The 21,643-nt window shown below is 54.2% G+C and overlaps 1 protein-coding gene across 4 annotated transcripts in view; it reads right to left on the bottom strand.

The window, feature by feature from the left end:
• ARHGEF37 (Rho guanine nucleotide exchange factor 37) overlaps positions 1-21,643 on the bottom strand; it is a 103,965-nt gene that overhangs the window by 42,823 nt on the left and 39,499 nt on the right. For 3 of the 4 annotated variants that reach the window (XM_053907027.1, XM_019464392.2, XM_053907028.1), the window contains exons 8-12: positions 19,647-19,757; positions 18,524-18,853; positions 16,284-16,412; positions 13,773-13,968; positions 12,100-12,257 (exon numbers count right to left, since the gene is read on the bottom strand). In XM_053907027.1, coding sequence (XP_053763002.1) covers positions 12,100-12,257; positions 13,773-13,968; positions 16,284-16,412; positions 18,524-18,853; positions 19,647-19,757 — 924 coding nt within the window. Of the gene's footprint in view, positions 1-6,663; positions 9,602-12,099; positions 12,258-13,772; positions 13,969-16,283; positions 16,413-18,523; positions 18,854-19,646; positions 19,758-21,643 lie in introns of those variants that run through there. The other variant, XM_019464389.2, reaches the window with a different exon arrangement.

The following is a 21,643-nucleotide window of genomic DNA, read 5'->3' as shown; positions in this document are numbered from 1 at the left end:
GACAGCAGGAAGGTTGACTGGCCTCGCTGAGGGGTTGAATGTGAGGGGCTGAGAGGGAGAGAGGAAGCAGGCCGAATGCCAGGTTGGGGGCTTGAATGACTGAAGGGACGGTTGGCGCCATTTACGGAGAGGAGAAGGCTGGGGGCTTTGGGGTGGCGGTTGCCGAGTAGGTATTGGTTGCTGCCGTACCTTGTGAGGAGGCACAGAAGTGTGACCGTCCCTTGGGGAGCAAGTGACACAATTCTAATTCCATATTCAATTTTGTTAAACATAACGTGGTACCTGCATATTGTAATACATGAACAAAAACACAGTATCACTCCAGTAGGACTACAGAAAGGAACGCTGCGCCCAGAGTTTCCAGCTGGTGGCTGTGATTCTCCAGGTGGGGGTGGGGACACATGACTCCTAAGGGACGTGCCATAGCTTAGAGTCTCTGGCCTGGGAGGTGGCCAGGGGTGTGATATAAAGGAGAAGAAAATGGATGTTGAGATTTTTTCAATTGGGTATGTGTGTGGGGGGGGTTGGGGGGGTGGGGGTGTGCACTGGGGATGCGTGTTTGTGCGGCTACGGGTGTGTGTGGGTAGGTGCGGGGGTTACGTGAGGGGTATGTGTGGGTGTGGGTGGCGAGGTGGCGGTGGGGGGGAGCGATCCTTGTGCTTGTGTTTTTATTTTATGCATGCTCTTCCGTCCCATGGATTTTGGGGGTGTGGGGGGGGTATGAAAAATAATTTGAGGTAGAAACATTTGGGAATTTGAAAAAGTCAGGGGAAGGCACACTCGAACGCTGGCCGTATCAGCCAGGCCATCTGCCACCGGGCCCACGGCTGCTGGGGAGGCCTCTCCGGAGAGTGAAGTAATTCAAGATGGCCAACTCCAATCTCCAGAGAGTCTTCGAGGACGTGGTCGCAGTTACATTCCCAGGGGAACAACCTTTGGCCTCTGAAGATATCTACTTGTCTTCAGTTTCGAAAAGAGGCCCTGTAGTGAGGGGGTATTTTTTCAGAGTCTGAGGTGGTCGAGGGTCAGGAACACAGACGTTGGAGGAACGGTGAAGACGCAGGCAGTGTTAGCCCAGAGGCAAGAAAACTCGGGTGCAGGGTCACTGCCTGCAACGTTTGGAAGGGATCCCGTGGAGGGGGTGGCTTACGTGCTCAAGGATCAATCATTTATTAAGCACTCGATACAGTGCATCACCAGATACAGCAGGCGCTTCCCTACCTTATCCCCTTTCGACATCCCGACAGCCCTTTGAGGCAGGACCATTTCCTGATTTGCCCACAGAGAGGAAAGTGAGGTTTTAGAGAGATGGACCAACTTGCTCGCTGAGGTCACACAGTGGGTAAGTGTTGAGCCGGGGTTTGAACTCGAGCATTTTGCAACACGAAGCCTGGGCTCCTGACTACCACCACCTCTGTATCTTTGATCCGGTCCACGGTACCCACCAGGTTCAACTCTGCCCTCGTACGGGGTGGGAGTGGGTGGGTTCCAAGCAGCTCTAGGTCCCAGGGCTCATGGGTCCCTTGTGCTGGATGAAGTCCCTTGTGCTGGAACCTCCTAACCTGGTGCCCAGCTCTCAATTCTGCCTCCTGCCAGGATCTCTGTGTCCTTATTGAGCCTGATCCCCGGGTCCTCAGGGCCTGGGACTTGAACTTCAACCCAAAGACTGGGCCCCTACTGCTCACTCTGTGACCTGGCCTCGATCTCTTCCTTCCTGGACACTAGGAGAGAGCTGTCCTCAAGTGCCCCACGGGGGCTCTGACCCCCTGCTGGACACCTGCCACCTCCCCCACGTCCCTAGGGAGTGTGCCCTCCCAAGCTCACAACTCTTTCACCTGACCCAACCCCCTTCCTTGCCCTGGCCGCTGGATCTGTGCTCCCAGCCTTGGCTGTGTCCCAGGGGAGAGGCCTGGGGCTCAATCCTAACTAGGACATCGGCATGGCTCGTGAAATGCTTGCAGAATGAGTTCCACGGTGCTGGGCTGCTGGTGAGATTTGTGTTTGTGTTTGTATTTGTTTGTTTGTTTGTTTGTTTTTTAGCCTGCAGCTCTTGAGAGCTTGCTATGTGCCAGGTACTGAATTAATCATGTCAAGTGGATTCCCTCATGTCACCCTCAAGCAGCCCCGTGAGCTGTGACAAGACGCTGTGGTGATCACTGTTAATGCACTGGTCCTTCCCCAGGTCAGAGGCTCTGCTGATACACCCAGAAACCCTGAGACCCCAGAATCAAGACAAGCAGGCTCCGCCTTGGCCAAAAGCCCCACCTCCACTCCCTATCTCCCTGACCTGGGGCTCACTGCCCCTCCTGAGCTAGGACCAGACTCCAGGCACTATGGCTGGAAGGAGGTGACCCTGTCTCCTGCCCACAGCCTGGCTTTGTTCTCATACAGCTGCCTTTGGGCCTCTGCCTGCTTAGAGCCCTGCAGGCACAGCCTCAGCTGGCCAAGACTAGGGACCGCTCAGATTCTCACAGCCACTGACCCTGGGGTGTGACCCACTCAGCTGCTATCTGCTGCTGAAGACACTTCCAAGAGCTCCAGATGGGAGGGCTGGACAGTCCCCTGCCCCAGGGAAGGTGCAGCAGACCTGGCGATGGTCCCAATCTTCCCTGAGGGTTGGGCAGCCTCACGCAGGGGCACCTGGGAGCCCCATATTTCCACTGCCCGGTCCCTCCCTGCACCCCTAGCTACTGAGCAACCTATCAGTCACTGTCTGGTCGGAAAGAGAACCACCCGATGCATTTTGAACAGAAAAACTTAATATAGGGAGGAGGTTACGCAGAGGATAGAAGATCCAAGGAGCACCCCAGAGGTTAACAACAGCAAAAAAGACACTCCAGTCCTTTGGCTGGAGGGACGCAGGGAAGAGGCAGTGTTATTAGTGTCCGGTGTTGGAAGCTACTGACAGAAACAGGGAAGCATAGCCAGGTCTGTTCAACGAGACTTGAGGCCACGGGGAGAGAGGGGCTGTCCCGTAGGGGCTGGAACCATGGAGAAGACCAGCCACAAGGAGCGATGGAGAGAGAGAGAGGGAGAAATACCTTGGGTTCTCCCCACCTCGCCCCTGCCAGGAAAGCAGAGGGCGGGAGGCCTGGGAAATGTAGTTCCCCGCAGCACAGAGCAGAGCAGGGCCGAGGATGAAGGCGAGGGCGAGCAAGCCAACAGCCAACCTCTGGAGGTGCGAGCTGCCCAGAGGGGATGGCTGCGGCCCCATCACTCGCTCCGGCTTAAACTTCCCGCGGCCCAGGGCTGTTCCGAATCTGGGGCTACTGTTTAGAGCCCCCTTTCCACTCACAGGCTCCAAGGATGCCCCGTCCCCTGAGGACAGGCGGATGGGCCCAAGACGGGGAACCCAGAACCACCTGAGATGTGCTAGAAGCACAGGGGCCGCCTGGGGCCTCGGTAGGGACCAGACAGCAGCAGCCGGTGCTCCTGAGCCCAGCCGGAAGTCAGAGCCCGGGAGGACAAAACTTTGCTCCCTAATCTGCTACGGGAGCCCCAGCAAGCTCTGGTTTCAGGGAATAGGCCGAGAAGACGCCCCTGGGTGCAGAAGGCCCCAAGCCTGTGACCGGAGTTGCTGCTCCGGCAGAATCAGGATGCTGATTGCTGCCTGGGTGCCTGTCCCACTTGTCCGGGCGCAGGACAGCAGAAAGGATACCGTTGGAGAGAAGCAGCAGAATCCGGGCCACTGGTGCCCTCGAGCGTGGCCCTGGACGGGAAACCTGCCCACCCTGGCCACACCACAGAGGGCAGAAGAGGGAAGATTCCAGGGATGCCTTTGGGGCGTGACGGCAGCCTCTGAGGGAGGGGCTGTGTCCAACTACAGCCACGCTCTCAGGAGCCAGGATCAGCGACTTCCTCCCCGTAGGGAAGTAGCAGGCCTCATCACTCTCCCACGTACAAGGGAGAAAGACAGGCCCTACGGACCTGTCCCCCCATGTCATGCCGTCTCTGCTGAGGTCCCCATAATGATGATAACTGTGTTTGTTGAGCACTAATGTGCTGGGTGCCGGGCTAAGTGGTGTTATAGCAGTATCTCATTTAATCCTTAAAAGAATTTTGCAGGAGGGGTGCCTGGCCAGCTCAGTCGGTTAAGCATCTGACTCTCGGTTTTCACTCAGGTCATGATCTCACGGTTTCGTGATTCCAAGCCCCGAGCTGGGCTCTGTGCTGGCAGCGTGGGGCCTGCTGGGGGTTCTCGGTCTCCCTCTCTCTCTCTCTCTCTGCCCCTCTCCCAGTGGCACTGTCTTTCTCTCTCTTCCTCAAATAAATAAACTTAAAAGAAATCTGTGGGATAGGTACCGTGGAGATCCTCATGGGTGGGTCAGAAAATATGGGACACCATCCAGTAAGTTTGAAGATGGCAATAGTAACAGGAGTATGAAAGGAATCCGCGCTCCCAGAGATCCAAGGAAGGGGGATTAATGTCTGGGTAAAGTGGGGACACATGAAGGCACTTCAGAGGAACTATAAAGAAATGACACTCATTCTCCAGAAGAGACTCTCCACCCACACTCAGGCAGAAGATGCAAAGCGGGGCTTGTTGTGGCCCATACAATCTCCACACGGATTTCACAAACAAAAAATAAAAACAGACACAACCCTGGTTTCTGGCTTCTCTTGAAGAATCAGAACGTCTGGCATTGCTGGGCCCTCATTCTGTGGAACACTGGTTGCAGCCGAGAAGCTGCCAGCAAATCTGGACCGTGGGGGAGTGCTCTGGTCCAACACAGTCCCCACCACTCCCTAAGCTCTCACCGGGTCCTTCCTCTCAACTGCGCCATCTACCCAGCCCGAGGGCATTTCGGGAGGACCCGCAGCGGACGGGTAGAGCCCTGCTGCCACCTGGTGGCCAGAGCTCACCATTTCCTTCAGGGCACAGCAGTGAGGCTCCTGGATGTGTGACCCATGAGCTGTCACACTGACTGTTCCATTTACTACTCCCACCCACCACCCTGTGAGACCAGGAGTTGGGCCCATTTTACAGATGAGAAGGCAGAAAAGACAAGTTCAGAAATTACGATAAGAACACATGAGGGGCGCCTGGCCGGCTTAGTCGGTTGAGCGTCCAACTTCCGCTCAGGTCATGATCTCACGGTTTGTGGGTTCAAGTCCCATGTCAGGCTTTGCGTTGACAGCATGGAGCCCGCTTCGGATTCTGTCTCCTCTGCGCCTCCCCCACTCTCTCTGTCTCTCTCTCTCTCAAAAATAAATGTTTAAAAATTAAAAAACAAACAAAAACAGACAAGCAAGGTGAGATGAATGGACTGTTCGGGTTACCTGCTCTTCCTGATTGATGTTGCCAAAGTGGAATCCAATTTTTTCCATAACCCCCGTCCAGGGTACTTTAGGCTCTGCCCTGTCATGACAGGCCCTACAGTGACCTCCATGCTGGAAGCTAGGTCCCGGTGGAGGGAGCCAGGGACTCCTTGGGATAAACCAGGACTCAACAATGAGTACTTTTGGGGCTGAGTGGAGAGGACAGGGCAGGCTGGGGGGCCTCACCAAATTTCTTCACATGCAGAAACCATGATTAAGTGCACTTGCTACTTGCCTGTGGTCAAGGAGACCTTGAACTCAGGAGTCCTGAGGCCGAGCAAAAGGGAAAGAGAGGCCTTCTCAGGCCCAGGAGCTTTTCACACCACCACGCTAGTTCCCCAGGCCTGAGAGGGCCTCTCTTTCCCTTTCGCGTCCCCCAATCCCACTTATCCCACAGAGCCCGGCCCCTGCCCTGCATCCTCCAGGAAGCCTCCCTGGGCACCTCAGCCCCCCACTCCCCCAGATCTCCCTCCTATCTGAGCACCTGCAAGCCTGGTCCATAGGACCCCTCTGACGGCATCCTGCCCTGTGGTACCAGGTAACAGCCTGATGCCTGTACGTCCTGCTTCTCCAGCTGGCCGGGAGATCGAGTCCCTGGAGGCAGGGCCTCCCAGCCCCTCTGGGATGTTTATGTAAGCAGTACGCATGGAAAATCTATTACTTGAGCAGTGTGACAGGACCTTGGGGAAATTCCAGAATGCACTAGAGCTTGTATCCTTAAATACAACCCTGGGTATGTCACTCCTCTACTTCAATCCCTTCGGTGGCTCCCCATTGCCTTCAGAACACAGCCCAGAGCTCCTTCTCACGCTGCCCTCTCTCAGCCGTCTCCCACGACACCTACCACGCCTCCACACACGCTGTGTCCTAGCTCTACAGCCTTTCAGGTCCCCGATGAAACGTGCTCATGCTTGCCCCTGGGCCTTGGCATGTGCCCTCCCTCCCACCATCACCCAAGTTACCCATCAAGCCTCAGCTCGGACAGCGCCTCTTTCAGGAAGCCTTCCTGAGCTGCCAAGTCTCGGGGGTGACCCCTCCGCTGGCACTTGCTACTGCCCCACCTGAACACTTACACTGCACGGTAACTGACTACTGATTTGTCTGTCTCCCTCCCCAGACCGTGGGCTTCGGGAGGACAGGGCCCCCATCCGTCTGACTTCTCGCCGGATCCCAGCAGCTGAGGCCAACTCCTGGAGGCACCAAGGGGTGGGTGTTAGACACTCATTAAACGAACCCAGGAGCAGATGAGGCGCCATTTTTATGAACAGCAGGTATCCAGTGAGCACAGGTCACACTGTGGCATCCGACTATCCAATGGGTAGAGTCCCACAAACCCCAGAGACATTTTCATCGGTGAAGTCCTTTATTCTCAGCAGGTCACATCACTGATTCACCAAGCCAGACCTCCATATCGTACGCGAGAATTCATTCATCTTCCCTTGACATTGTAATCTTATCCTCATGTTCAAAACTGGGTTTGGGCCCAAAAGGTTAAGGAGGATCCACTCTGTCGCAGGGAGCAAGGGCTACCCTCGTGAATCAGTCTTGTTTGGTTCACAGGCAAGTAACCTTAGCAAGTTTAATAGGTGAGAGCCCACCATGAAATAAATAAGACACAGTGTAATGGATCTAGGCATTTGGGGGGGGAAAGGCACATTACCCAGAGTCCCCTGGAGAAAGCTCAGGCCGTTCTCTCTCTCTCTCGACATGCAATTTCTTACCTGTCAGTGACTTTTAATCTCATCCTCTTATCTACAAGACACCACAACCCATGTGCTACTGAACACATTTTCATTTTCCCCTCGCGAGATAGATTTGGTTCCAAGTGTATTTCAGGTTTCTCCCTTACGCCTCCAAGAACATCCACTTTTGTTCAGGTCCCTGTTAATGGCACTTAATAAATATACATTCTGGGACCCGACAGAACAGGCTGTCCTATTTCAAGCCACCTCTACAGCCGCCCATTCCAAACATCTGAGCTAGGACAAAGCTCCGATGGGGTACATCCTAGCTTATAGCCTGTGGCCACTTCTGACAGCACACCCCTCTCGTCCACCCCTGAGTGTCTCGTCCAGCCCCGATGGCACACCAGAAGCACCTCGGGAGCTTTCTGAGTTCCTGAGGCCCTGGCCACACCCCAGATGAATTCCATTAGAATCTCTGGGTGGGATCCTGGCATCAGTCACAGCTGAAAGTTGCCCAGGGACCACAGCAAGTAGCCAAGTTGAGAAGCCCTGAGCTAGGATTCCAGCCCATGGCAGATTCTCGGTAGTGAGGAACACACAAATGCATTTTCTATTTTATTATCTGCTCCCCTAGGCTTCCTGTTGGTACTAGAAACCTGAGCAGGAAAGAGAAAGGAAAATGAGCCGAGAGCATCTTACAGAGTGGATTTCGTGCTGGGAAAGGGCCAGCGGGGACTGAGTTTCTCTTGCATTATGCATCTTCTGCTTTCACAAGCTGAGGGGTGAGGTGCAGACTCTCACACAGGCATGCATATTTCTCAAATGCCCTCCCCAAACCAGAGCTAACGGCGTTAGGCCCTACAGTTATAATAACATGGAGATGTTCTTGGAAATAAGCCAAAACTGCCACCAGTTTTTACACACATTCTAACTTGGGTTCGTTCCAAAATTGATCATTTGCATTAAAGATCACGCTGGACCATCTCCTTCTTTGGACCTTGAGATTTATCTTAGCCAAAGTGACAACCCAGAGATGATGATTCAACAGTGGCTGCACCCCAAATTGCCCCAGTGGGCCAGTCTTCCTTGAACAGGAACTGTTTTTCAATTTCCAGGTTCAAGAAAGGGTTGACAATGGGTTTGATCTCACCAAGTTCAAGAGACTGACTGGCTGCCTAGAATGCAGTGTTGAGAAGGATCCTGAAGTAGACCCTGGGTTTATGGAAAAGGCCGCCACACTGATTGACAATGTCTGGCCCGGGCCCAGGGAATGGGGAGCGGAACGCTCCTAGCTGCAGCTGGGTCAGGTGATGCTGGGCACATCCTGCTACCAAAGGCAATTTACATTTATACCACACTTCGCAATTTACAAGCAGCTTCCCAACCTTAGCCTCAGCTCATTCTCACCACAACCCTGTGAGTTGGATCTTCGTGGCGGGGAGGGAAAAACAGGTTGTGTCCTGTGTCTAAGGCTCCACGGCCAACTGACTTCACATTCACTGCTGCCTCCAGGCCCTGAAACCACCAGGGATTCCCCCTGGCTCCCAACTTCCAGAAACTGGAAACCAAGCCATGCCTAAGCTCCCCCACCCACCAGGCTTTTGACCACTTGCTACATAGAGTTGCCTCTGCCATTTGCATAGCCTTTTGCTCCCTAATCCAGCGAACACAAGGCAGTGTGCAACAGTCTCACAGGCCCCACCTAACACGCTTTCAAAGTCCCTCCCTTCCCCGGAACAGCCTCTCAATTTGCCTAAACACATTCCAGAACTGTGACGTGGCCACGCCCATTCCCAGGCCAGGCCAACGGTCTCCTGAGAACCTTCCCACGGGCCCCACACGGCCTGGCTTCCCTGCTCGAGAGGGCTCCCAGGGGTTCGATGCCCAGGATAGCTCAGCTCCCAGCGTGGAGAAATAAAAGACGACCGGTCAGCTGTGGTGTCTCCTGATGCCACATGAAGGAAGCGAACCGTCAGGGCAGGTCATCCTGGACCTCTCCAGTGTGTCCCCGTAACCCCATCGCACGCAGATACCCTTCACCTGGGTGACCCACTCCCATGGGCAGGGCTGGATGAAAGCACAGGTAAGATTGGCCATAAGCTACAGCAAGTCCTTATCAATCTGACCTGCCATCCAGGCTGTTGTGACTTCAGATGGGAACCACCTTCTTTGCAGGCATAACAGTGGTTCTGCCTGGAGCCTTCCAAGCTCACCCAAGCCAAGCCGGGTACTCTGCAAGGTCCACCCACCTCTCTGGCTGCCCTTCACCCAACCTTGGCCTGATCCCCCCCTTCCAGCCCCGCCTTCTCTTGGCTTCTGTTCCTTCGCAGGATCACGGCATCTAAGCCTCCCCATCCCTTGGCAACACGGGCTCCAAGGAGGGCACCCTAAGAGGGCAGACTCCAGCCCCACAGAGCTGGGCTTGGGGCCCTGGCCAGGAAGCTGGAAGGCACATATCCTCTCTGCCCGTTCACTTCCACGAGGCTCCATTCTGGGTTCCCCTTCTTATCCTGGGCCTCCAGAACAGTCACCAGCTGGCCTGCCTGCAGACTCACTTCATGGCTGCTTCTGGCCACGAAGGGGTACGCTGCCACCACCTGAAACACATGGAAAGTGACACAGAAATGGTCGGGGGGTGGGGGGAGGGGAGGAGACAGACAGACTCCACCCAGAGAGGCTGTTCGTCCTGCTCCCTCCCACCCGACTCAGTCCCCACTGCTGGGCTGTCACCACCTCCCAAGGACATCCTGTGTGCTACAGATGAAGGCTACCTCTGCTACTTCCGCCACCAATACCCACTATGTGGCAGGTTCCGTCCCAGCACTTTACCTCGTGTTGATGCTCACAATTATATAATCCCAGTTGGCCCATTTTTCAGATACGGAAGTTGAGACTCCGAGGGGTCAAACAACTTATTCAGAAATCACATGGCAATGAAGCCAGGCCTGTCTGGCCTCAGCCCACTGCTGCCATCTCACGGACTAGAGGGCATGGCCTTCTCTGCCTCATCACCTCCCCCCCACCCCACCCTGTCTAAAGGTGTCATCTGCTCAGGCCCATTTCCCAGCTTGGAGTACAGAAAAGAGGTTGGGTGACTTGGTCATGTTTTCGGGAAAAGCACTGAGCTGGAGGAAAAACTGGAGGGAAGGGCATTTATCAGGCAAATATTTCACCTCCCTGGCCTCAGTTTCATCATCTGCAAAATGGACGTGATATTATCCTCCCCGCCTGGTGGCTGTGGGAATTTAATGAATGATGAAGGCCCGTGCCTGGTACACAGTAAGGGCTCAGTAAATGCAGGCTGCTCTGATTATTTTTACCGTTCCTACTGTTACTGTGGCCAAGCCTCAGAACAATCAGGAGCAAGGGAAGACTGGGAGGACCCCACATGTGTGGACCCATGAACAGGGAGGCAGCTGATGTGTCTGGGAAGATGGACCCAGAGACACTGCCCACCCTGGGTGGAGCAGGGACTCAACTGGGGGGCCAGGCCCTCTCGTGAGATCCTCGTGGGTCCTTTGCTGATAGGTGGGAACGTCCTGCAGGAGGCAGGCTTGATGCACTAATTCTGGCTGGTGCTCCAGGCACTGGCCCTTGGAGCCTTCCCAGGGACGCGCCACAAGCCGCAAACGTCAGATTCCACAGGCTTCCGTGCAGCCCCCACACGGCCCACTTCAGGCTCGTCTCTGGTCCGAGACACCCCCTGGCTATTCACTGCAAGCCTCTGGGTCCCCACCCCTTGTCCCCCCAGGCCCTTTCTGCTGCTCAGCTGTCACCTGTGAAGCTCCTCCTTTCTAACTGGGAGCATGGCCTCCCTTTACTGAGGTTCACATATGCCCTCCCGGCTTTCCTATCCCATCCAGCCCTCACGGCGACCCCACTGAGCTGCTCTCCCTCCAGAACTCTGTCCCAGCAAAGTCAAACCCTTCCATGGCTTCCCATCACTGTCTTGTGTTTTGAGATATAAGTCAAATACCGTGACAGTCATCTTTCTAAAGCGTACAATGCAATCGTTCTTAATATGTTCAGAGGCTGAGCAACCCTCACTACTGATTCCAGAACATTTTCATCACCTCAAAAAGAAACCCCGTACCAGACAGCAGCACGTCCCATCCCCCAACCGCAGCCCCTGCCAGCCGCTGATCCACTTAGTGTCTCTGCATTTGCCGGTTCTGGACTTTTCATATAAGCGGAATCACACAGCATGTGGCCTCTCGTATCACACTGAATGTGGTGGCAGGTATTGGCACCTCCTTTTTTATGGCTGAGTAATAATTAACTGGACGGATATGCCATATTGTGTTTACCCATTCATCTACTGGTGGACATTTCACTTGTTTCTAATTTTTGGCAGTTATGGATAGTGCTGCAGTGAACGTGCATGTACGTTTCCCATTGCTTTTAAGTAAAGGCTGACACCCTCACCGAGACCACCAGGCCCTGCTGGCCTGGCCCTGCCCACCTCGCTAGCAGCGCCTCACCCCTGCCCTCCTCTTTCCGGACCACACCTGCTTTAGTCAGTTCCTCACGAGCCCCTGTCTGGGCCTCTGCATTCCCGGAGCACGCTTTCTGGGGAGCTCTTCCCCTCCACATCCCAGCACACCCCCTTCAGCCAATCAGTCCCCGCTCACCCTTCAAGTCTGAAAAAAAGCATCATTTTTCTGAGAAAAGCCTTTCCTGAACCTCTCCCACACCTGGGGCCCTGGCATGTATCACTGCTCTAACTTTACAATTATCCACATGATTATTTTATTAACTTGCTCAGATTATAAATCTGAGGAAGGCAAGGACCAGGATTTACTTGTGCTCATTATTAGGTCTCTCCTCTAGCACACTGCCTGGCAAATACTGAATGAATGAATGAACGAACGCATGAATGAATCCCACTTGTCCTGCTGATAGGGAGCAAGGGGTTGCTGATGTGGCAGGGATGGGGGTTTCCTTCTTCCAGGTCCACTCCTGACCAGGACACCGGTGTGGCCACTGACCAAGGCCCTGGCCTCATGGGACGGTAGCCTCTTGGAACAGGAGGAAAATGAAAGCCCCATTCCAGGTGGCCATGCAGAGACAGATCCCACCCCTCTCCCAGACTCACCTGGGTCACTGTTGGGACGGAGGGGACTGGGGCTGGGCTGGGCTCTGGTGTAAGATGATGGGAGTCCTTGGGAGGCTGCACCTGCTCTTTGACCTCCTCCTGACCGGGGATGACACGGTACAGCTCCAGCTTCCCAGCTGGCACGTACCCTCGATGCCCTACAGGACATGCAGAACGTTATCAGGCTGCGGACCGCCCTCCCCACCCTTCAGGGGTAGAGGAAGTTACCACAATTTCACGGAAGTGAATACCTCCGACACAGCTCTCCAGCCCTAAAGAGGACCTGAAAAGGTCATGGCAGGAACCTCACAAAGCCATCCCCAACCCACTCCCACTCACTGTTTCCAGCCTCTACTTGCACACCCTCACTGACAGGGAGCTCATTCCCTACTGAGGCAGCCTACTCTGTTTTGAACAGCTTTGACAGAGATTAAAAAGTTCTTCCTGGGGCTGGTATGAAAACTGCTTTTCCGGCGCTGGGCCCACGGGTCCCCTCCACCTCTAGCAGAGGCCCAGAGCAGGGCTGCTTCCTCACCCCAGGACGGCCTTTTCCAGGAGGCAGAAACTGCCTTTCCCTTCTCCAAGTGCCCCCAGTTCCTGCTCAGGAACAACTACTCCAGTGCCATTCCGGCTGCTATGGCTGTGCATGGTCAGCACTTCCCAAGGGCCCACGGGGTGCCAGAACTGGCATTCGATTGTCTAGCTTTCACATCCACCCTCCGGGTCAGTACTCTTGTCTCCATCTGATGGCTGAGCCAACACAGCTTAAGAGGCTCCGTAACTTCTCTGGGGTCACGCAGTTAGTAGAGTGGCAGGCTTGGGATCCCGGCTCCGTCCTCTTGACCCCAGGGGCCAGCTTGAACACCCAGGCGGCTGGGTCATGAAGAGTGCCCTTTCACGATTTCCGCTCGATTGTATCGTTTTCTTAAGTTTTTGATAGGCTCACTTTTTAAACCTTAGACCTGTTCTATCAATAATTTGAAGAAAATATCGGCTTCTGTACTGGTTCTAGTTTTTCTCAAACGCAGAAAAACATTTCAGTAACAATTACAATAAACAGTCTGAAGGGGAAAAACTGTCTGTGGATCCCCACCGGGTCCTGTGTAACCCTCACCTTGTGGGTCACATGCCCCTTTTTGGAAGACATTGCAGGCCATCCTGTCCTGGGTTCAAAGTGCCCCTCGCCTCCTGCCCAGTTACACTGGGGCGCCCAGACCTGAGCAGCACATCCGAGGGCGGGACCAGTGTGCAGGAGACAGGACAACATCTCCCTCATTCTGGATGTCAGATGTCTCCCATGTGGCTGGGATCCAAGCGTCCCCTCTCTGCGAATCTACATCTTTCAGAGCGAGGTTGGAGTTCTCTCCATACATCTCTGTCTACCCCGGTGTCTGTGAAGCCTCCAGGCAGGGTCCTTATCTTCTCTGCACAGTGCTCAGCACACAGTAGGTGCTTGATAACGGACACAGAAACATGAGACTGCCTTCCTCTTGTTGGCATGTCACCTACCATACCAGCTGGCTGTGCCCCAAGCCCTGCATTTTCCCATGCCAATCCCCATCCTAGGTTTGCACAACCAGGCTCTGGCCCACACTAGTGCCCGGATCTCCCCGCTGGTTCCTGTTGGGTGGTTTTCCCAGAGGAAGGGGAAGAGCCCACGAAGTCCCACGTACCCCCAGTGTCCACCAGCCAGCGGCTGCTGTTGCCTTTGGTGTCCTTGTTTTGAAGGAGAGCCACAATCTGGCCCCGCAGCAGCGTCAGGTCCAGAGTCCCAGCCCCACTGATGTTGCTTGTCACCTGGTACAGCTTCTCCGGGCCATATCTGCTTAGCAGCGCCTGCACCTGGCGTTCAGCCCCTGGAAGGAGCGGCTGGGGGGAGGGAGGGAGGGACAGACAGAGACACGGGGGCCTGAGTTGGCGTGTCAAAGCTGGTGCGGTGTTTGCCCACGTGCCAACGGCCAGGGGACCTGGGCTGATCCAACCTCTGCTGCCAACAGGCATCCCAGCCGGGCAACAGTCTCCTCGCCAACAGATGGCTGGACCACAGGAAGAACACACACTCTTAGCAGCCGAAGGGATCTCAGAAAAAAACAAAACAAAACAAAACAAAAAAACCCCTCTAATTTAACCCCTAAAACCCCTCTAGGTCTACACTTCTGGGATTTTCTAAAATCCTAATTCGGGTTCTGAAATTTCTCAGTTACAGCACTCTAGGACTGGGCCCTACACTCTGGCCCCAGCCTCAAGCTGAATCATCCCACAGGAAAAAAGCCCGGCAGGGCTCTTAGCAGGGCTGTGAGCTTCCCACGGCCACCTGGCCTTCCTCGTGTGGCTGCTGTGACAGCCAGCACAGGGTGACATGCACAGACCCTCCCTCACGTGCGAAGGAAGGGAGTGCTATCTTTTATTCCACAAGTGTTCATTGAGCACCTACTGTTTCCAAGGCCCAGGAAGCCTTGTGAATGGGGTAGTGGGAACACAGAAGACAGCTCTGCCCTGATGCGAACTGCCACCCAGCTGGGAAGAATGACTCAGTGGCACTGTCCGCCCATCCAACGGCCTCCTGGCATTGCCTTTGTTTTCTTGCTCATGGTTTCCAGAAGTATCAGCAAGAAGGGACTCGGGGACGACTGTCCCCTTTTTGAAAAACAAAGGAGAAGTTTAAGGTGTTCAATATAGGTCTACCATATACTCTCTATGTATTATATTCTATATGGTTATTTCTGGGAGAGGAGGTGTTGGTGTAGGGAAAACACGCAGAGGTGCCCTTCAGGGGCATTTGGGCACAGACTCTGCCATTAGCCCTACTCCAGAGGGTTCGCTAGTCAGGATCGAGAACCAGGAGGACCTGGTGTTTCTAAATAGGCCCTTAAATGGAAGTGGAGACAGGGTGGCTTTCCCCGCCGCGCCCCCCCCCCCACCCCCGCCCCAGAATGCTGGTGTTAACCCGACTATAAAAGCCAGTGGTGTAGAAACATTTGCCTCCTTTCTCAAGTCTGAGAGAGGCCCTAGGAAGAGAACAGCAGTATTCCCTGGAGGAGCCGAGGGGAGCCAGGGAAAAATATCACCAGGAGTGATGGGACAGAAGCACTCCTGGGTGACCACCTTGCTTCTGTGGGTTCTGCACCCTCAGGCAGAGAAGTCTGGAATGCATTGGGGCAGTGTGGGCGGTGGGGCAGAAACAAAGGTGGAAAAGAAGGGGCTTCCCTTCTCTTCTACTGACTTGCAACACATACTGGGGTTATGATGTTCCCATTCGTTTTCTCTTTTTTGTTTCTCTGTGTCTTCTTTCTACAATCAGCTTGGGATGCTTTTCCGATAACAACGTTATTGTGTCTTAAGTAGAAAGAGAGAGGAGGCTCCCACGCCCCGGGACCCATACGAGTGCCTGCTCTGTGATTTTCTGCACCTTCCTCTCCCCGAATAGCAGGGCCCTTGCCACACCCCCCTTGAGACCTCTGCTGGGGCAGTGTCAGCGTAGGGGAGGAAGTGGGGACGGCTGTGGCCCAATCAGGAGTCAGCACCCCTCGGAACGGCCATGCATCTCTGATGGTCTTTAACCTTCTCTGCACTCCAGCCACGTGCCCAGGCCACCTGTATGGGTGTGCTCTGCTGGGCTCCTTTACTTGTCCCTCTGTGTCCCCTTCTCCCTTCTGGGGAATCCTGGTACTGTCTCCTGACCCTTAATTTCGCAATTCCACGTACGACTGAGCACTCAGTTTCAATTTCCTCAAATCCAGGCCCGTCCTCCTCTGGGGACTCTTTCTCCTTTAGCTACTTCAGCTCTGTTTACAAAACAGACTACCTAGGGGCACCTGGATGGCTTAGTCGGTTAAGCATCTGACTTCGGCTCAGGTCATGATCTCATGGTTTGTGAGTCCGAGCCCCTCGTCGGGCTCTGTGCTGATAGCTCAGAGCAAGGAGCCTGCTTCCGATTCTGTCTCTGTCTCTCTGCCCCTCCCCTACTCGTTCTCTGTCTCTCTCTCTCTCTCTCAAGTATAAAACATAAAAAAAAATTTTTTTTTAAACAAAATAGATTATCTGTGTATCTCCTTCAAGTGGACTGGAAGGTACCCTTTCCTTATATTTTAGAGAAAAATATTTTACAAAAAAAAAAAAAAAAAGCTGCACCCCACTGGCAGGTGAAGGACCGAATGGTCTACGGGACAAGGAGGGACACTTACCTGTATGGTGGGAGGTGGCAGCACTTTCTCAAAGTTCTCTTGAAAGGAGCGAAGCTGGTGACCAGTCTGGCCCAGCACATCCTCCACCAGCTTCCTGAAGGCTGGCTCGGAGAGGTGGTGGTGAGGCAGCTGGGTGGGGCAGACACTGTCATCAGAGCACGCTCTGGAGAAAGGGGACAGAAGGACTCTGGCAGCCTACACTCCAGCCCCGATGTGTTACGATGGGTCTTTCTATCTTTGTCGGCTGCCATTTTTGCCTGCCTTCAAGAAAGCATCCCTCTGGGAGGGTCTCGAGGGATTGCCCACCGTGGTACTGCAGCCACACGGCTGGCAGGCACGGCCACCCTTCTCCCATCCACCGTGATCAGCCCACGGACTGGACAAGCAGCCCGCGCAAGGCTCAGAGGAGTCCTCCCGCAGATTTAGTATGTGAAGGCTGAGAACGACAGAATAACGTTTCCCCTAGCTTCTGAGATGTGAAGCTGTCTCTCCCACCGTGCAGAAAAAGGGTCTGCCTGAGAATGAAGCCAACCCGGAGAGGGACACAGAGCCAGGAGGGGGAGCGAGAGTCAGAGCCCCGACAACACTATCTGTACTGAATGCAGCCTGCCCGGGGCTCATCCCCTCCGGCACCTCCCAGTTATGCAAGTCACGACGCTGTTCTTTAGGCCTAAACTGGGTTGGAGCCCAAGGAGTTCTGAGTAATGCTCCACGCTGAGCCCCTGGCCCTGCTAGCCATCTCCAGCATTCTCACCACACGACCTAGGAATGAGTTAGACCCCACAGCTAACAGAGACATGTCCTCTCTCTGCTTGTCACCAAACTCACTGCTCTTGGCTCTGACTTAGAGCCCTTCCCCTGCCCCCCAGGATGCGGACAGACTGAGGCTCCACCGTGCAGGCCTTTCTTGGGCTCCACAGGACCGGTCCAGGGGGAGGGGCCATGGGCCACAGACAGGAAGCAGGCACCAATCACTGACAGGCCCAACCAGGAAATGTCCCCTTTCAGCTTTTATAAAGCTGACCTTCCCGCTCTTGGCACCCTGTAATACTCCCCAGCCCCACACATCCCGGTCTGAACACCAGGGGCCTGGCAGCCTTGGAGGGAAAACTAGAGGGCGGGAAGAGAGTGACAAGATCATCTAATCAGATTTACCCTCTGCCTTCAGGAAAGAGAAATGCTTCTTTTTGCAGATGGTTCAGGCTTAATTAAATTCAAAAAGAGTGTCTGATAGAACTCTGTATTAAATGCTTGGAAGGCCAAAAAGAATAAAGCCTACAGTCCCAGCCCTCCTCAATAAGGGGAAATAGCTTCATCCAGCAGCCCAGCAGAAGGCAGGCTCTGCTAAGTGCTTCACAGGGCACATCCGAAGGGCTGGTGGAGGGCAGAGGACGGTGAGATGGGCTCTCCCAGCCGGGAGAGGGGATTCGGAGGGCTTCATGGAGAGACTTGTTCATCCTTCACATGTTTGGGGAGTTCCCGCCATACGCCAGGCACTGTGGAAGGCATGGGGGACGATGGGGTAGGGGTGTTCCAGGCCAAGGAAGGAGTCGGTGCAAAGGGCCGTGGTCACACTCAGAAGAGGTGTGCTGGAAGGGGCTGCGAGGGTGCAGTGAGGCACAGAGCCTCCACAGAGGTGGAGCATGTGTGATTTAGAGGAAATTTCATGCAACAAAATGCATGGGGGTTTGCATCCTGCTATCAGCGGGGTGGCCTTGGGCAAGCCATTTAACCCCTCCGTGCCCGGGGCTTCCTTTTGGAATGAGGACAATAACACCACCTACTCTACAGGGCCACTGTGAGGATTAGGTGAGACAATACACGGAAGGTACTCACTAAGTGCTCACAAGGAGGCGGCTGCTAGAAGAATAGTAGCAGCAGAACGAGGCTTGGGACATTCACTCTTGATTGTGTAGAAGGGTCCTGGCCTCTTTCACCAAAGTCTAATACACCCCAAGGCCTGGCCCCAAGGTCTGCTATTTTCCCAGCAGAGCCTCTTCCGCTTCTGAATCCCAGAGCCCAGGAATGGCCTGAAGTCCCAGTTCTACCCTTGTTTACATGATCTGATTCCATTAATGGAAGGAGAACCGGCATCAGAGAGATCCAGAAGGTCCCCGTGGGCTCCTCCCAAGCACCTGATGGCCTGTTTGGAAGGCCCCATCTCATTCCATCCCAGCCCCCGCAAACAGCTGACTGAAGGGGCCAAGAGGCCTTGCCTGGCTATCCTACAGAGGCCTTACCTGGGCCAAGCTGCCCTCTGCCCTCTGCAGCACTTGCTTTGCAAGGTCCCTCTGGAGGTCCACGAACGTGTGCAAGATCTGGCCCAGCCACCGCATGGCCAGCTGGTTAAGCTGGGGGAGTTCAGCCACCAACAGGGAGTTGAGGGCCTGGTACGTGTGCCGGGCCTCCTGCTCCTCGTACGTCACGCTGCCCACCTCCAACAGCTTCTCTTCCACCCTCTCGAAGTCCAGTAGTTTGTCCAGACGCTTCTTGACCAGGTTCTGAGGGCCACTCAAGGCTTTAGCGAGGCTGCACAATGGCTGCCATACCAGGCCTTCCAGCCGCTGCTTCTGTGGGGAGAGGTGAGCTGGGGGCTGGGCAAGGAAGTGGCAGAGGACAGGCACCTGGGAGAAGGGGTTTTGGAGGCAGGTAGGACTGGGCTCTAGTCCCGCCCCCACAGACTAGCCATGACCTCTTGCGTGTTATGTAACTTTCCTGGGCCTCCACGTGCCCATCTGAAAAACGGGGACGGTGCACATACGAGCTTAGCAGAGTGCCGGGCGCTTCCCAGCATCTGTGCACAGGTCTGAAAAGATCTTGTATAGAGTGGTGATCCCAAACACAATCTTTGGGGGCTCATATCCCAACTTGCCATTGACCATCTGAGTCACTTCGGGAAGTCACTTTCTCTGAGCCTCCAGCTCTCATCTGCAGAATGGGGCTCTTAATAGCATCGACCCCGTGAGCCACGTTGTGAAGATTAAATGCGATGAAGACTGTAAAGGGCTCAGCAGCTTATGTGCCTGGCAGACAGCAAGGCACAACAAACATTAGCGGGGGCTATTTTTATCAGTAAAATGCATTAATAATAATCCCTGCCCTGCTGACAACTCTGGGCGGTTGCGGATGTGACAATCGTGTAAAGGTCCTGACTTCTAAATATTCTTCTTTTTCTTCTTCTTCTTCTTTTTTTTTTTTTTTTTTAAGTAATCTCTACACCCAACGTGGAGCTCGAACTCCCAACCGCGAGATCAAGAGCTGCATGTTCTACCGATGGAGCCTGCGAGGCGCCCCCTAAATATCGTTCCTAATAGGCTCTGCCGCCTGCCTGAAAAGCAAGGGGAAAGGAGAGGCTGCACTCACAAAGTCTGGGAAGGCCTGGAGCTGGAGGTCTCCCATCAGGCTGCAGTACTGCACCACCGGCCCCCCAGGGATGTCCAGCTCGGATTCCTGCGGCCTGAAGCGGAGGAAAGCCTGGACCCCGAGCAAAGGAGAGACAGTCAGTCATGGCCCATCACAGCCATCTCACGCCTGTATCCCCACCCCCCAACTCTACCCTCAAAGAGACTGTCCAGGCTCTCTGCACACCCACCGTGACAGGGAAGCACACAGCCTAGTCAATCCTTGCACAACTTGGGTGATTAGAAAGTTCTTCCTTGGACTGAACCAACATCTCTCTCCCTATTCCAGCGCTTTCCAAACTTCATGCCTTTGCCGATCACCTTTGTGGTTTTACTGCCATGTGCATGTTCCACGCATTCTATTAACACTTGAAATCAACTAACCATGCCTATTTGTATCAAAGTATTTAAAAAAAAAACAACCCACTGATGACACTACCATAAGAGGAAAACCAGCCATCACTGCCATAAATAGGCATGTAAGAGTAATTGCAATAAAAACAACGTCGTTAAGTTCTGTCTGGACATCGTTGCCTACAGAAGGCTCCCAGCCTGAGATTTGCCCTGCCCATCTTTGTTTGTTTTTTTTAATGTTTATTTCTGAGAGAGACAGAGACAGAGCTTGAGCCGGGAAGGGGCAGAGAGAGAGGGAGACACAGAATCGGAAGCAGGCTCCAGGCTCCGAGCTTTCAGCACAGAGCCCGACGCAGGGCTCGAACTCACAGACTGTAAGATCATGACCTGAGCCGAAGTCGGACGCCCAACCGACTGAGCCACCCAGGCGCCCCTCGCTCTGCCTGTGTTAAAGACACACAGGCAAAAGAAGGTTCTCCTGGACTGGGGATTACAAGAGGGAGTTGCGTGCTTGTTATGGGATTGCATGTCAACGCTGTGTCTGTCACATAAGCCTGAGTCTGGGGAAATGCAGCCGAATGCTTCCAAGTATCTGTCCTACCTGCAGAGCCACATGTGTCTCTCATATGCCTCTCGTTTCTCTCTCATGGCCTCTCCATCCTTTTTCTTGAGAGCCTTCCGCGCCCAGCTCATTGTACTGTGACAGGATCCTGCTGCCGGATCCTTCCGCCGGGGGGCCCGGGATGGAGCAGGAATGAGCAGGGGGATCTGCCCCACGCAGAGGGAACTGTGGCCTCCCTCATTTTACACACTTCCCGTAAGGCCACCCCAAACCCCACTGTACGAAGAGCCTGTGATCATCTGACCAGACTGCTTTGCACCAGTGGACATGACTGAGAGCGAAACCACAGGAAAGGGACCGAGTGGATGGAATGAGTCAGCATCGATAACAAAAGTGAAGGATGCTTTGGGCACGAGGCAAATGACGTGTCGGAAGGCATGCAAACTGGGGTTCCTGCAGGCTGAATTCAGCCTCTAGAAATATTTTTTCTTGGGCCTGTACAGCATTTAAATTTTCATTTGTTGTTCACATGGACACATCAGGAGATTTCGTCTAAAAGTCTGAATTTTCAGTTGTTGTCTTTTTTTCCCCCTTAAAATCAGAACTGGCTACTCTGGGTCCACACTCCCAAACAGCAACAGCTTCCCCGAGCCAAGTAACAGCTACCCCTTTAGCTTGGAACCATCCGCCCATCCAGTCAGTCAGTCAAATTCTAAATATTATTATGTATTTAACGCTCCTGAAAAGTCTCATAAATAGCCTGTTAGATATTAAGCCTTGAACACCTGCACATTTCACTCGGTAATATTACCTGCCTGACTCCTTCAGGCACCTGAGTCTGTCACCTGCTCTAGGTGCCAGAATGGCAGGGTCCCTCTAGAGGGCTCGGACGCCAGTGAATTTTAACCAAGCTCATTCCCTAGCCGCTCAATGGGCTTGGAAGCTAAGGGTTGGGGAGTGCTTGCCCAGGGCCTTCTTCTGACCTACAGCCAGTGACTAGGTGACCTCTTCCGTTTGGTTCCCGCAGCTGCCGCCTCTGCCAG

This window comes from Panthera pardus, unplaced genomic scaffold (assembly GCF_024362965.1).
Source record: "Panthera pardus isolate Hobbes unplaced genomic scaffold, ASM2436296v1 HiC_scaffold_2, whole genome shotgun sequence".
Lineage (NCBI taxonomy): Eukaryota > Metazoa > Chordata > Mammalia > Carnivora > Felidae > Panthera > Panthera pardus.
Note: the sequence above shows the minus strand (reverse complement) of the source record. Positions and strands in the feature narration are given on the sequence as shown.